Source organism: Girardinichthys multiradiatus, chromosome 18 (assembly GCF_021462225.1).
Source record: "Girardinichthys multiradiatus isolate DD_20200921_A chromosome 18, DD_fGirMul_XY1, whole genome shotgun sequence".
Taxonomy (NCBI): Eukaryota; Metazoa; Chordata; class Actinopteri; order Cyprinodontiformes; family Goodeidae; genus Girardinichthys; species Girardinichthys multiradiatus.
In genome coordinates this window covers 14,558,363-14,572,919 of record NC_061810.1, presented here as the reverse complement: position 1 = coordinate 14,572,919, position 14,557 = coordinate 14,558,363, and the positions used below count along the sequence as shown (strand labels likewise).

The following is a 14,557-nucleotide window of genomic DNA, read 5'->3' as shown; positions in this document are numbered from 1 at the left end:
TATATTTTCTATGGGAGGATCTGACATTTACATGTAACCTCTCATCATTAACAAGGTGTGTAGTTAGGAATTGGTTGTTTATGGATATCATCCTTGATATGTCCAAGGTTTTGAAATGAACAGTTTTTAAAACTACATAAAGTTTTTGTGAGGCAGTCCCTTGGGTTTAAAGTCGGTTTATGAGATGCCAGAGAAAGTGTCGGCGTTACCTGGATTTTTTCATGACTATATGGAGCCGTGAGTAACACAGCACCCAACATGTTTCCCATCTGTTGCTGTGCACTTCTAGTCGGTTGGCTGAAAAAAGGGTAAAACGTCTTTGGGTTGCTTACAAGAAAGACAATATTGACAGGCAGTAGGCAGAAACTAAAAAATAGCCACTCATTATTTTGTTAAGGTAGCTAACCAGCTAATATCAGGTTGTTATTCTTGTATTACTCTATAAAGAGCAGAGTGCTAAATAAGGGATAATATTCTGCACATATGCATTTGTAGAATGCATATGTGCATATGTTCTAACAGCAATAGAAACAACGTTGAATGTCATGTTATACACTTTTTATTGAACTTTGTTAAAATTTGTAAAATTTGTAAAAACTGGGAAACTGTAACATTCTTACTTTAGGTTTTCAAATTATGGCAATTTCACTCTGGCCCATGTCTATACCCATACCCAATACTTTTGTGTCCGCACGCAATACTTTTGCGTTTGTTCGCAAAATTTGTTAATCACCTTGAGAAAGCTGTGCATTTTGGAACAGCAGCACATTTGACAAACTGCTCACAAAAAAAAAAAACATCCCCCATGTCCCTTCACGGGCTCCGTAATGTTCAATAGTGAAAAGTGACACTGCTTGTCAAGTGGTTTCCAAATGCAGACAAGCATGCAGAAGCAGTACAGTAAGTAGAAAAGATTTAATAAGAAAGGTAAAACGTTGTAGGCATGCATGAAGAGAACAAGGCATGGAGGGTGGGCAATAAACACAGGCATGAACAGAGTAATATTAAATAGAGAGGAGCAAACAGAACTGAAGAGTATATATAGTGCCACATACAGATGAGACAGGGAGACTGATTGGCATGAAACAGGTGGACTGAATGAAACTGATTACAAGATAATTGTGGCAGGGAGCAAAGATGCAAGAAAATAATCTAACTAAAGGAAACCAGAGCAGAATACAAGAATAAGAAGCTCAACCTAAGAAATCAACTAATAAAGCATGACCTGAAGAATCAAAAACAATAATGATCATATCACGACTAAATAATAACAGATGCTGAAAAAACAAACCCAAAAGAACAATAAAACCCAAACATCTAAGAATCATGACATTGGGGTGTAAATATATGGCAATAACCAATGCCCTGTCACCAAAGCTGGGTGCAACATGACGTCTTCTGGTAAATGTTTTGAGCACGACCGGAAAATAAAAGACAGACATGAAAAAAATAGAATATTAAAAATTGTCAGTATTTATAGACTTAACAAATTAACTTAGCATAAATTAGCAGCTCAAAGTTTCATATAGCCAGAACATCTGTGGATTTTCTTCAGTTTACATTGTCTTCAAAACTCATCTTCAGTTCTAGGAGTTTTACTAGGCTTTTTGTTTGAGTCTCAGACTAGCCAACCATAATGTGGGCTGCTACTGTCGGTGCCATCTGCAAGCTGTTGGTTGTCATATCTGACCTGAAAGATGTCAACATGACAATTCAAAAAGCAAACAGCTGTGGTACCACCTGGGAAGAGACGGCAGGGCTGTGGCGTAAAAATCTTTCACTCTGGCCAGGTGACAAGTAGCAGGTGAGAACACAGATGGGTTTGGTAACACTTATATAAAAGACTTATATAAACTTATATAAATGACTCATGCTGGAGTTTGAATCCTGGATGTCTCCCTCGGTCATTAGGACTGAATAACTCTTTTAAATGAGAAAACGTCTTATACCGCAAACAAACACAGAAGGTGAAGTTGCCTTAGATTGAAGTAGTTATAATTTCAACACAACAGATGCAAAGTTTTTTCATAGTTTAATCTCAAAAATTAAAACAGCTTTCAGTCTGGCAGGTTCATCAAATGAATGAGTAAAATGTCCAATCACTGTATTTAGCCCAGATTATTGGAAGGGTATTACGCAAACAAAACAGTGTTACACAATCAAGTCTCTTACCTGCATATTAAATTACCAAATTTTAGCTCCAAAATCTCTCCCAGGGAGCTCACTACACTCTGCTGCTTTTGTGTCTCATGTTAAAAAATGTAAAACTGTATTAAGTTGAAGTATTAACGTATTAAGTTTGAGATTTGCTCTAAAAAAAACTAAATATTTTTTAAACTTGACAATTAAATCATTCTGCAAATGGAGCTACTGATTTTCAAGTAATTCTTGTGTGTTTATTTTAAAAATTAATCAAAAAGCCTGTGTTCAGGTATAGGAAGATTGCCTGGTAGGTTTTGCAATCAGGTAAATACACCATAACTCCTGTAACTGTAAATATAAGCCCACATTACTTAGAAACTTGCTATCACACAGCCAAAAATGTTCTTTAGTTTCATAAGGCTTATTTCAACGATGTACTTCCCCCTCAAAATTTATTGGAACAGCTGTTAAACATTTCTATGGATGGTGCAAAAGCCCTTAAATTCAGTTCACATTCATTCAGTGGGTACAGAAGACTCACACATTAGCATATACTCATGCTACACTTAATAGTCCCTGAACAAATTTTTTTTCATTTGATTTTAGTGTCTGGAATATTTTTAATAATGTTGGGGTCTGGGAGTAACTGTTTGTTTTCTGTTTCTTGCCTGCTATTTCCTCTGCTTAGTCCATAGGTGGTGTGGGATCTCATGGGTGCACAGGTGACAGGTGTGGCTCATCCTGATGATTGCTGCTGGGAGCATTTAAGCAGGAGGCTGCCGGTACTTCGACACGTGAGTGTTAGCCAACAGTGGTAATAGACTCTCGCTTTGTGCTAAACCTTTTTGTTTTCTTAGGGCTTCGACTAACCTTCGTGTGTCCTCCTTCTCAGGTTGCTTTCAAGCCCTGGCTCAGTTTCCAGTTTGTTTCCTGACTTCTGGATCTAAGATTCAAGCCTCCAGTTACCTTTTCTAGACAAACTCAAAGCTGACAGCTTCCTGGCTCTACAATCAGCCAGCCACAATCCTAAGCAAACCTTGTTCACCCTCCACAGGGTCCCGTGCAAGCCCCACCACCCAGCGCACAACGCCACCTTCTTCACACCACAGACTAAGCTCAACTGGACATCCCGGAAACCTCCTTCAAGCATCCATAGACTAACCTACCTTGGATATTACCCTCTTCAGTTTCCTCTGGTCTCGTGCTCCCACACTCCACATCTCTCTTTCCCCCTGGCGGTTCAATCATCTCCTCCAGTAAGCGTTTCAAATTACTTTTAATCTAATAATCAACCCATCACTCAGTACTTACCTGTTCTCCCCTTCTTGGTGATCTACCACTCCTGGTTGTCTCGCAACTACTCATTCCTCTAAAAATAAATCTCTTAAAAATCTGTAAAACTCTCCTGAGTGTATTTCTGCATGTGGGTCAGATCCGTTTCTAGAATCATGACAGAACACTCAGCCCAACCAGACCCAGCAGATGCGCTCAGTGGAACCCTTTTTGTACATGTTCACCAAATACAAACTCATGGTTGACACCTTCATTCCCTTGCGGAACAGCAAAGACAAACCAACCTACAGCTCGAGCAGATTACCTCAATGTTATAACATACCCTGAACAGGCAGAACCCCACAGCTGCAGATGGCGCTGAAGCTTCCCCGGTCTCACAGCAGCTACCTCACTCACGTGACGTCATTTCCCCTAACCCGTAGAAGTTCTCTGGAGAGGTGGGTAATTGTGGGGGTTTCCTCCTTCAGTGTACACTTGTCTTTAACCGCTCCTCACATTCTTTGCCACATGATGATGTGAAGATATAATATATTTTAGGATTACTGACCGGCAAGACTTTAAAATGGGCTGAGGCCCACTTCACAAAGTGCAGTCCGTTCGGTTGCATGTTTGAAGAATTTGTGCAGGAATTTAGACAAACATTTTCTTGTGAAGCAGATCAGACAAGTATAGCTCACCGATTGTGGTCATTAAGGCAAAGAAATAGACCAGTTTCTGAATTTTCTATTGCATTTTGCACTTTGGCAGCTGCTTCCGGTTGGGACAATTGTGCCCTTAAAACAGCCTTTTTCCAATCTTTCGATGAGGATGAACTAGCACTTCTAAAAGACTCTCAATGAACAAATCACCTTAGCTGCAAGGGTAGATAACAGATTAAAAGACAGGAGAAAGTCCAGAGTAGAGCATGCTGCTGTGAGACCCCAATTTTCTGTTAACACATCTTAACTCGTTAGACCTCCACCTCAGACTCCCATTTCGAGCCCGAACTGATGCGGGTGGGGCGCACTCACCTCTCTCCAGACGAGAGACAGAAACGCAGACAAGCTAATCCGTGTTTATACTGTGGATCCTCAAATCATTTCAAAGCCTTCTGCCCCACTTGTCCCATGCGGCCAAAAGACAGGGTCCGTCAGCTTTAAAGGGGGGGCTGATGGACCATCACATTTGTCTCAAAGCCCCCAGATTCATCCTTCCTGCCTCAATATTGTTTAACCAGCACACCCAGAACTTGTCAGCCCTGATCGATTCAGGCAGTGAACAGAACCTCATTGTCATTATGTTCAAAATAGCTCTGACCCACATACAGAGAACACTCAAGAGGAGGAAGTAAAATAAAGATTGTTTATTGAAGATATAGTCAGGAACGGAACGGACGAAATATCTCACTGTAAGGAGAGAAGTGAAGAGAATGGATGAGAACGGGTAACGGAGGGAAAAAAGAAACTAAGAGCAATTAGTTATCTTGATACAGAGCTCGGCTTACTGAGTTATGGTGGTCAGGTCGCCAGGGGGAATGAGATTCAGGATCCAGGTCTTAAGCAGGTATATCCATAGAGAGTTCACTTGGTGCTGTTCTGTGGAGCTCAGGTTACAGTAAACAAGTTCGATGTGCGGTGGCTTACGTTGGAGGGTGGACAGGGTACGTTTGTGGCTCGGCTCAGGAGACGAAGAGGACAGGAAGCTGCCAGCTTGATGCAAATCCAAACGAAGGTAGATCACAGGATAGAAATCATCAGAATGAAAACAGGCTTGATCATCCAGAGTAACTTTCCGAAACGTAGTCCAGAAAACTCAGTGACATAGATCTGAAGCTTAGGCTTTCAAAATCTGCAGAGAAGCAAAAAACAAAGTTAAACGAGATCGAAGTACGAAGCATAACTTGGAGTGTGGCTAGTTTGTACCACTGTGGCAAAACACTCTCGTATTAAAGTGCTGGCAGCCTCCTGCTTAAGTACTCTTCCTGGCAATCAGTGGAATAAGTCGCACCTGTCACCCAGCACACCTGAGAGCTCCAGCACCACCTGAGAATGAGCACATGTAGCAAGCACAAAAACACAAACCCAGATCCTGACACTCATAGATCAGGGATTAGTAGAATGTGCCCAGATTGAGGTGGAGCCCCTTTCCTTTCCCCACTTATTTTCAGCATTGGATGGGCAAAAGTTACAAAAAATAACCCATCGAACTAGACCCTTAGAACTAGTACTCTCTGGAAATCACAGGGAGGAGATTTCATTTTTTGTATTTCCCATTTCTCAGAATTCTGGAGTGTTAGAATTCCCGTGGTTAAAGAAACATAACCCCTACTTGGATTGGTCCAAGTGACGCATAGAGTCCTGGTCCACCAACTGCATCTCCTCCTGTCTACAGTCAGTCATTTCATTTAGCCCCGCCAATCTAGAGATCGATGAAAATAACTGCCCAGATCTCTCACTGGTTCCCACTGAGTATCATGACCTAAAGCCCCTGTCTTTACCACCTCACAGACCCTATGATTGTGCCATAAACCTACTTCCGGGGGCCCCTCTTCCTGCTAGCAGACTGTATAATATTTTGCGACCTGAACAACAAACTATGGAGAAATATATAAATGAGTCTCTGGTGGCTGGAATTATTCAACACTCCTTTTCCCCCCTGGGGGCAGGTTTCATCTTTGTAGGGAAGAAAGATGGGTCCCCCTGTCCTTGCATTGATTATATAGGTTTAAACCAGATTACTGTTAAGAACAAGTACCCTCTCCCTCTTCTCATCTCAGCCTTTGAACCAGTTCATGGTTCAACCGTCTTCACGAAATTGGATCAAAGAAATGCTTACCACCTAGTCAGAATCCGCCAGGGAGATGAGTGGAAAATGGCCTTCAAAACACCTGTCGGACATTTTGAATATTTAGTTATGCCTTTTGGGCTTTGTAATGCCCCAGCAGCGTTTCAGGCCCTTGTAAACGACGTCCTCAGAGACTTCCTGAACGTTTTTGTTTTTGTATACCTTGATGACATCCTAATTTATTCAAGGAACATTGAGGAGCATCGGCGCCATGTCCGCTAGGTCCTTCAGGGACTTCTAGAAAATAGACTCTTTGTGAAAGCTGGAGAAATATGAGTTTCACCGGTCTTCTGTCACGTTTTTGGGTTTTGTCCTAGAGGGTGGACAGGTTTGCTCTGACCCAGAAAAAATAAGAGCAGTCCTCGAATGGCCAGTACCAGACTCCCGCAAACAGTTACAACATTTCCTAGGATTTGCAAACTTTTATTGGAGGTTCATAAGAAACTACAGTCAAACAGCTACTCCCGTTACTCCCTTAACATCCTCCAAGATCCCATTCACCTGGACACAAGAAGCAAAGATAGCTTTCCTTACTTTAAAGGAGAAGTTCTCTCACGCTCCCATCCTGGTTCACCCTGACCCCTCCAAACAGTTCGTTTTGGAGGTGGATACCTCCGACACAGGAGTGGGGGCGGTTCTGTCACAGGTTTCCCAAACTGATGAAAAATTACACCTTTTTGCCTTCTTTTCTCGCAGACTCAGCAACATTGAACAAAACTGTAATGTGGGTGACAGAGCTTTTAGCCATTAAGCTGGCCCTGGAGGAATGGCGTCACTGGCTAGAGCATGCTGAACATCCTGTCTTGGTTTGGACAGATCATAAAAACTTGGCTTATCTGCAGTCGGCCAAGCGGCTGAATTCTCGCCAGTCCCGTTGGTCTTTGTTTTTCTCTCATTTTGATCTGTCTATCTCTTACAGACCAGGTTCCAGAAACACTAAGCCTGATACCCTGTCCCGACAGTTCTCTGTGGATGACTCGGAGAAGAAACCTGCACCTATTTTGCCCCCCAACTGGACTATTGGTTCACTCACATGGGTGATTGAAGATTTAATTACTCGGGCCTAACGTGATGAACCCGATCCCGGAACTGGACCAACTAATCGAACCTTTGTGCCTTTGTCTGTCTGTCCCTGACTTATTCACTGGATCCACTCTTTAAAGTTTTCTGCCCATCCCAGAGTCAGCAGGACCATAGCACTCATCTCAGGAAGGTTTTGGTGGCCCACACTGCACAAGGACGTCAAGGGGTATGTTCATGCCTGTAGTACCTGTGCCAGAAACAAACCGAGTAATCAACCACCCTCCAGACTTCTCCAACCACTTAACGTTCCCAGACGGCCCTGGTCTCACATTGCCTTAGACTTCGTTACCGGCCTCCTTACCTCACAAGGTATGACTACAATCCTAACCATTATTTATCGTTTTTCTAAAGCCTGCCATCTCATTCCTCTAAGGAAACTACCGTCCGCCCTCCAGACTGCATAATTACTCACCAAGCACGTGTTCTGCCTGCATGGGATATCCCAGGACATTCTCTCTGATCGAGGACCCCAGTTCATATTACAGGTTTGGAAACAGTTTTGCTTAGCTCTCAGGGCCAAAGTGTCATTGACTACAGGTTACCATCCTCAACCAAACAGACAGGCCGAGAGAATGAATCAACAATTGGAATCCACTCTTAGATGCCAGATGTCCACCAACCCAACAGACTGGTGCTCCTTTATTCCTTGGATTGAGTACGCCCATAATTCACACAAGTCCTTCGCCACCGGTTTCTCACCTTTTGAAGTGTCCATCGGCTATCAACCACCCCTCCTTTCTGTTGACGAAAAATAAATTGCTGTCTCTTTAATCAGTCATCAGTCCATCGCTGCAAGAACATCTGAGATTCAACCATTCAAGCTCTTCACCGCACTGCAGAACAAAATAAAAGATTCGCAGATCGAAGATGCAGACCGGCTCCAGAATATCTCTCTGGTCAATAGGTCTGGCTTTCGTCTCAAGACATTCCCCTCAAGTCCATGTTCAAGAAGCTTTCTCCCCGTTTCATCGGGCCTTATGAGATCGAGTCTGTGGTCAATCCCACTGCTGTCTGTCTCCATCTGCCCTCGAGTCTTCGTATTCATCCCACATTTCACGTCTCCCAAATCGAGCTTGTTGTGATCAGTTCTTCTTGTTTCTAGAAACATGACAAATAACTAACCCATGACTATCTTTTTCCTTGAAATTTCTTTCAGCCACAGGCCAATAGACTAGACAAAATACCATGTTTATTCTGACACTATACTCAGTTACCAGAATAGTAAAGGAATTAAAAAGATTACTAGAGCTCACAGTTAAAAAACTGTAGTAAAGAGTGGGATTTTTGGATCATTGACTAAGCAAACATCAGATCAGGTGACATCTACATGTCAACACGTTGTTAAGGTGAAATGCTCTGAAGAAAACCTATGTCATTACATCAAGAAAGATACATGATTTGTTTATGCTAAATGCTACAAGGACCTTAACTGGTAATTGTGTTTTTTGGTCAGAAGAGACTGAGATTTAACTTTTTGGCAACAAACACTTCTGTTAACTTTGGCTTGAAAAAAATAAATAAATAAATCACTTGGAAAAATCCCATTATGCTGACTGTTAAGTACAATGGCCTGTTTGTCCAAGGCTAGTGGAACTTTGTTAGAGTGTGGGCGCTGGTAACCTCTGCATATAAACGACTTGCCACTGGGCTCTTCAACTGGATAATGATCCAAAACATATGATCAAATCTAACAGCAATGCTTCACCCCACACAAAATCAAAATGTGCATAAAGTAGAGGCTGATCTTTTTTGTTTGTTGGCTGCAAGAACATTTGAATTTTTGAGGCTTTTACCCATCATTACCAGGAATGCCAAAAAATATGAAGGGGGCTGTAAACACAAATTTGTTTTTAATTGCATATAAGGTGTACGTTTTAACGTCTTTCTCCTTGGAAAACCCTGGGGTTTCTTTATTGTATTTGCTTTGTACACAAACTTTACAGAACCACTGTGATAAATAATTCTAGCTGTCAGATAAGGGGAGAGATTTTCAAAGAAGCATGAAAAAAACACCATGTACAATGAAAAAAAAAAAACAATGAAAAGGACTTGAGTTCCTAAGCAAACATACCAGTATATCCAGTCAACCCAGTGGAGAGCATGCATAATATATGATCTAAAAATAAAAGAATGCACTTATAAGAAAACATATCATCTGTGGTAACCATGCACTAATCTTTTAATCGTGTGTCACGATCTTAAAAACCAAAAAAACACCCTTGAGAACAGTGCACATTGTTTGCACCTTCTCAGCCACAGCTCTTTCCTGTGTGGGCAGGCCCTATGGGTAATACTTTTTCACCGACTTTAAATTGTGGCTTAGCTCAGCTACTGACTTCTTTACAAAACACAATAACGCTCCTTCACGAAGGAAACGAAATGCTAATATTTGAATTACAGCTCACACAGTGTTTGTTTTGACAAACAGAGATTGTGATGGGTGCAATCATTGGATCTCCACGTTGTCACGAGAAGGCTGCAGTACTTGGGCTTTAGTTGGCACCACATGCAGTGTGAGGATTCTACTCTCTTAATCCACCACCTCTGGAGTAAACATCTGGAGCGATTAATAAACATGACCTAGATTTTTATAAAGATATGTCATACTATCATACAACTTAAGTCTCTTTAATCATGCAGTTAATTTAGTTTAGCTACAATATTCAGCTTCCTAAGTGTTTGGCATCTACTTTCCAGTATTCTTGTATGAATATACTTTTAAAAGGCTTCATGAGGAAGATTTTTAGGGATCACTTTAAAAAAACAATTTTCTTCCGATGTTACTTAGAGTATATGCTTAGATATTCAATTTGATGGCACATGAACAGACTGTTATTCCCTCCTTGTTGAACCTGTGTGAAACTCTGCTCTGTAGTTTTGATTTACAGGAAACAGATCTACTCAGAACAGGGCGTGAAAACACCTTAAACACAAAGAACAATGTGGGAATGCTGCCAGACAAGAGGTCACCAGCTGGTTGATGATTACTGGGACATTTTGATCAAGTTTAAAGTTAAAATTAAGGATTTAATAGCCCATGAGGGGGAATGACACCATAAATAAACAAGTAGAGCCATTCATTAAACTAATGCACAACAGCGCCTCTAAGAGTCCTAAACGTCTCAGTGTACCTTTACCTTTTGTAATGCTGAAAACAGAAAATACGATGGATTTAAAGTTTAAATTGACTCCAGATTAGAGACAGACAGTGACCCATATAGCTGCAGCCTGTTCCAGTAAAGCTTTAAGTGACAACATGACAGGATTAAGTGGGTGTGAGTGAGTGGCTGGCCTGCTTTTAACACCCGACATGTTGCTCAGTTTAACAAGGCTGTGGAAACATGAGGAAACATGAATGAGACTAAACGGCTTTTGGTTGACATTAGTGCATTTTTATTTGAAAGCAGAAACAAGAACAGGAGAAATCACAGAAGATTCTGATATGTAAACAAATCATCTTGTGTTGTAGTAGCATTTATCTAATTTATTTCTTCATTGGGCTTTATAGTAATAGAAGAGTAAAAGGAGACGCTGAGTGGCACTCCAGCTCTAGCAGAGGTCCTCTTGGCAGCAGACCGTGAAGAAGTCCTCAGCACAGAACTCCTCACAGCTTCGAGAAAATGTGTCACCTGTGAATAAACAGTGAAAACGTCAATCAATACAACTTGTCCTCTGCCTTGTCACTGCTTTTTTTGCGCGTAAAACCAAATTTGGAAAACTAAAGCTGGTTCTGCAAGTTCTACCTACCTTTCTTGTAGGTTTTGCAGTACTGGTTCGAATTGTGGCACTCTGTCACTGTCTTACAGACAGTGTCATTCTCATCCTGGCAGGTGAAGCATTTCAGTGTGAGCACTATGGAGGAAAAGATCAAATTCAAAACAAAGACAAAAACAGACTTTCTTGGAGAAACAAGAAAACATATCATGTTTAATGAGTCAAAAACTAAATCAAACAATCTTCCCATAAGCATTTGATCTAAACATAGTTTTCTCCTAATTTTATTTGAAGAAAAATACTATAAAGAAAGCAGGAAAAGTAGTTTCTCCTTACCTTGTGTGCTACACAGCAGCAGAACCACCATGGAGAGCAGCAGGACCTTCATGTTGCTGGATGCTATGTGGACAAACCTCCTGCTGTGACACCTTTATACTACCGCACTACCTCATACCAAACCAGAACTGAGGAATGCACTTCCTTGTAGGAAATATTCCAGTAAATGAGCTGCCCTTCATTCAACACCAGAAGGTGGATTCAATTGTTTTCAACCCTTTACTGTTAAATATTCCTGATGTTGATTAAATTATCTTTTAATTTCTCAGATTAACTGCAAGATAATCTCCAAACTAACACACACGATATTTGCATGGTATTGAATATAAGAAAACCTCCAAGATCTCAGCCTGAGAGTTTGTAGTTTGTATTGTTTAAACGTTGGGTCTGTGCCGGACCCACACCTCAAATTCAGAGTAACTCAACAAGAAAACCTTTCCAGGTTAAGTATTCTCTGTCTCTTGTGCTCAGGGTTGCTTTTTCTTAAAGCTTTCAAACTACAAACGTATCACGTGAGATTTATGTAAAACTGACTATCTTGCACTTTATCCTGTCACACTATGGCCAGGTCAGCAGCTCTTTGAAGGTCTGCAAATCCCGGAGAAGTAGCTTGTGCTAAAATGTGAACATCAGATCATGTGAACATGGTGAGTTTTTAATGTTGTTTAGCTTGTTTCTGTACAAGCTGTAAAACCTGAATAGTTCAGACTGGATTTATTTTATTCTGATGTGAGGGAGATGTACATACTTTCACTTCTAATGCTGGTACTGATAGCCATATTTAAAATGGAGGGTGGCTGAAGTTTTGAAACCAGTTCTGTTTATTTTAGCTAGTCCATATGATTTTTTTTTACCTGCTCAATTTTTTGATCGCTGATGAGTCTTTTTAAATCAAAATATATTTACATACAAATTTTACCATTTGACATTGAAGGGCACTCAGCCAGATGTACGAGAACCAGGTAATATGACTCACCTGCTGAGATCTTCAGCAGCTCTCAGGCCAAACAAAAACCTGTGTGTTATCATGGAGTCAGGCCCTGAACTTTCATAAAACTATTAATAAACCAATAAATCAACATATTACCACCTTAAAAACATTGCTAGAATAAAGACTTTCTTGTTAAAAGGTCACAGACGAACAAGTAAATGTGCTTTTAATGGTTTCTGTAAAAAAACAACGAGCTACAGCTCATCCAAAAAGCTGCTGCCAAAGTCCTGACCAACACCAGGAAAATGTATGATATTACAGCATTTCCTAAACTAATGCGCTGGCTTCCTGTTTTTTAAAGGATATAATTAAAAATGTTGATGGTCTATAAAGCATTGATTGGTCTCGGGCATAAATAAAGTCTATGGCTGGTCAGGTAGTGAACAGAATAGACCACTCAGTTCTTTAGAAAGCTCCTTACTCCGTGTTTCCCGAAACTAGGATTAAACAAGGGGATGCAGTGAGTTTCTATGCTCCTCAACTCTAGAACCAAACATTACTGTTTACTGCAATTTACCATTAAGACCAAAGATTGGCTTATAATTTCTATCATGTCTCACTTTCCTGTTGGCTTAAAATTAGTCTCTTTAACATGTCTCTTTTATGTGGTTATGTCTCATGTTTTTTTTTACTTTTATGTGATGCTTTTTGTCTTTTTGATATCTCAGGTGTTTGTTATCGCTGACATCCAAATAGTTATATCAAACAACTACAACACTGTTGCCTTTTTCCAGTTCATGTTTGTCTCCTGGAAAACATCATGGCTTATTTAAAGCTCCAAGTACCCCTCCATCGTGTTACCTTTAAGAAACACAAGACTTTGCTGATGTTTTTGACATAGCGGCCTCTCTGCCTCTGTAATGTGGATGTGTTTGTTGTGCTGGTAACAACATTTTGTCCAGATAATGAAGTGGCGCTGCAGCATTACTATACTGGTAACAGCTCAGAAGAAATTCCTGAACCCCACAGCATCCAACCTTATGCTACAACCCTTCACATTTATGGTAGGATAATTGTTTTTGATCAAAAGACTGCTTTTTAAAATACTTATTTTAATGTAAAAACAGATAAATTGTAGATATGTAATTACTTCTGTGCTTTGGTCCATTTACATTTCCTACATTTCCTTAAATCGTTTTTTTCTATCCGTTTTTTCTACCCAGATTTTTTCTATCTAGCCCGTTTCTTGTGAGCATTCCCACAATTCTGAGCCATTTAGGTAGATTGATGCTTCTTCTCCTGCAGGAATCCTGCTCTGATCCTGTGAAACAAATCGTCGCCCATCATAAAAGCAGACACAGACATCCTTTTAACAATCGTTGACCTATGACCTATGACTTTTCACATGGGGCGACCGTGGCGATAGTGGCAGGGGTTTGTCTTGTAACTGGTGGGTTGCTGGGTCAAGCCCCCACTATGTCTGTCTCAGTCACCGTGTCACTACGTGTGTCCTTGGGCAAGACACTTTACCCGCGTTGCCTACTACTGATGGTGTTCAGAGGGCGCGGTGGCATTGATTGTATGGCACCCTCACTTCTGTCAGTCTGCTCCAGGACAGCTGTGGCTACAATGTAGCTCACCCCTGTCAGTGTATGAATGGGTGGATGACTGAATGTAGTGTGAAGCGCTTTTGGGTCTCAGGGGTCTTGATAAAGTGCTATACAAGTACAGACCATTTACCTTTTACATGATGAAGCGAGATAGATCCACAAACCAGATACATTTGGAGACAGCCAAATAAAAAATGTGCCTATTTTTAAAGACAAAACAGAAACAGAACTGATGAAAACAGCAACAATCTGACAAGGAACAGCAGGGGACTAGAGACTTCAAACATACTGAGTGGCTGGAAATGAAGCAGGAGTAATGTTTAATTAATAGAAACCAGCTATGATGGGTAGAAGAGAAACAACAGAAACAAAGCAGAAGTTAAACTTGGTCAATCACACAGGAATGCAGATGAGGATGACTGAACAACAAATAAAGTGGCCTAACTTAATCATAGAATCCTAAACTTCATGAACAGGACAAAACAACTTGACAAAACCAAAAGTATCACAAGCCCTGAGATACCACACCACCACAAGTTCTGTCTCTGCCACGTTGAAAACAAAAGCTGATCAACAAGCTGTTACACAAAAATGTTTTCACTGCACACGTGAAATCTGGACCAGT

At 40.8% G+C, this 14,557-nt stretch overlaps 1 protein-coding gene across 1 annotated transcript; it reads right to left on the bottom strand.

The window, feature by feature from the left end:
- Positions 1 to 10,711: 10,711 nt before the first annotated feature.
- Positions 10,712 to 11,546, bottom strand: ly6d (lymphocyte antigen 6 family member D). The gene is made up of 3 exons (XM_047392486.1): positions 11,392 to 11,546; positions 11,089 to 11,193; positions 10,712 to 10,970 (listed from the first exon to the last, which is right to left on the bottom strand). Exons 1-3 carry the CDS (start codon positions 11,441 to 11,443, stop codon positions 10,891 to 10,893), a joined length of 237 nt encoding a protein of 78 aa, XP_047248442.1. The 5' UTR covers positions 11,444 to 11,546; the 3' UTR covers positions 10,712 to 10,890.
- Between the last annotated feature and the right edge of the window lie 3,011 nt (positions 11,547 to 14,557).

Coding starts and splice junctions, on each gene's coding strand:
- ly6d (XM_047392486.1), bottom strand. CDS start 11,443: ATGAAGGTCCTGCTGCTCTCCATGGTGGTTCTGCTGCTGTGTAGCACA. Junction 11,194..11,391: donor GCTGCTGTGTAGCACACAAG/GTAAGGAGAAAC, acceptor TTTCCTCCATAG/TGCTCACACTGAAATGCTTC. Junction 10,971..11,088: donor CTGCAAAACCTACAAGAAAG/GTAGGTAGAACT, acceptor GTTTATTCACAG/GTGACACATTTTCTCGAAGC.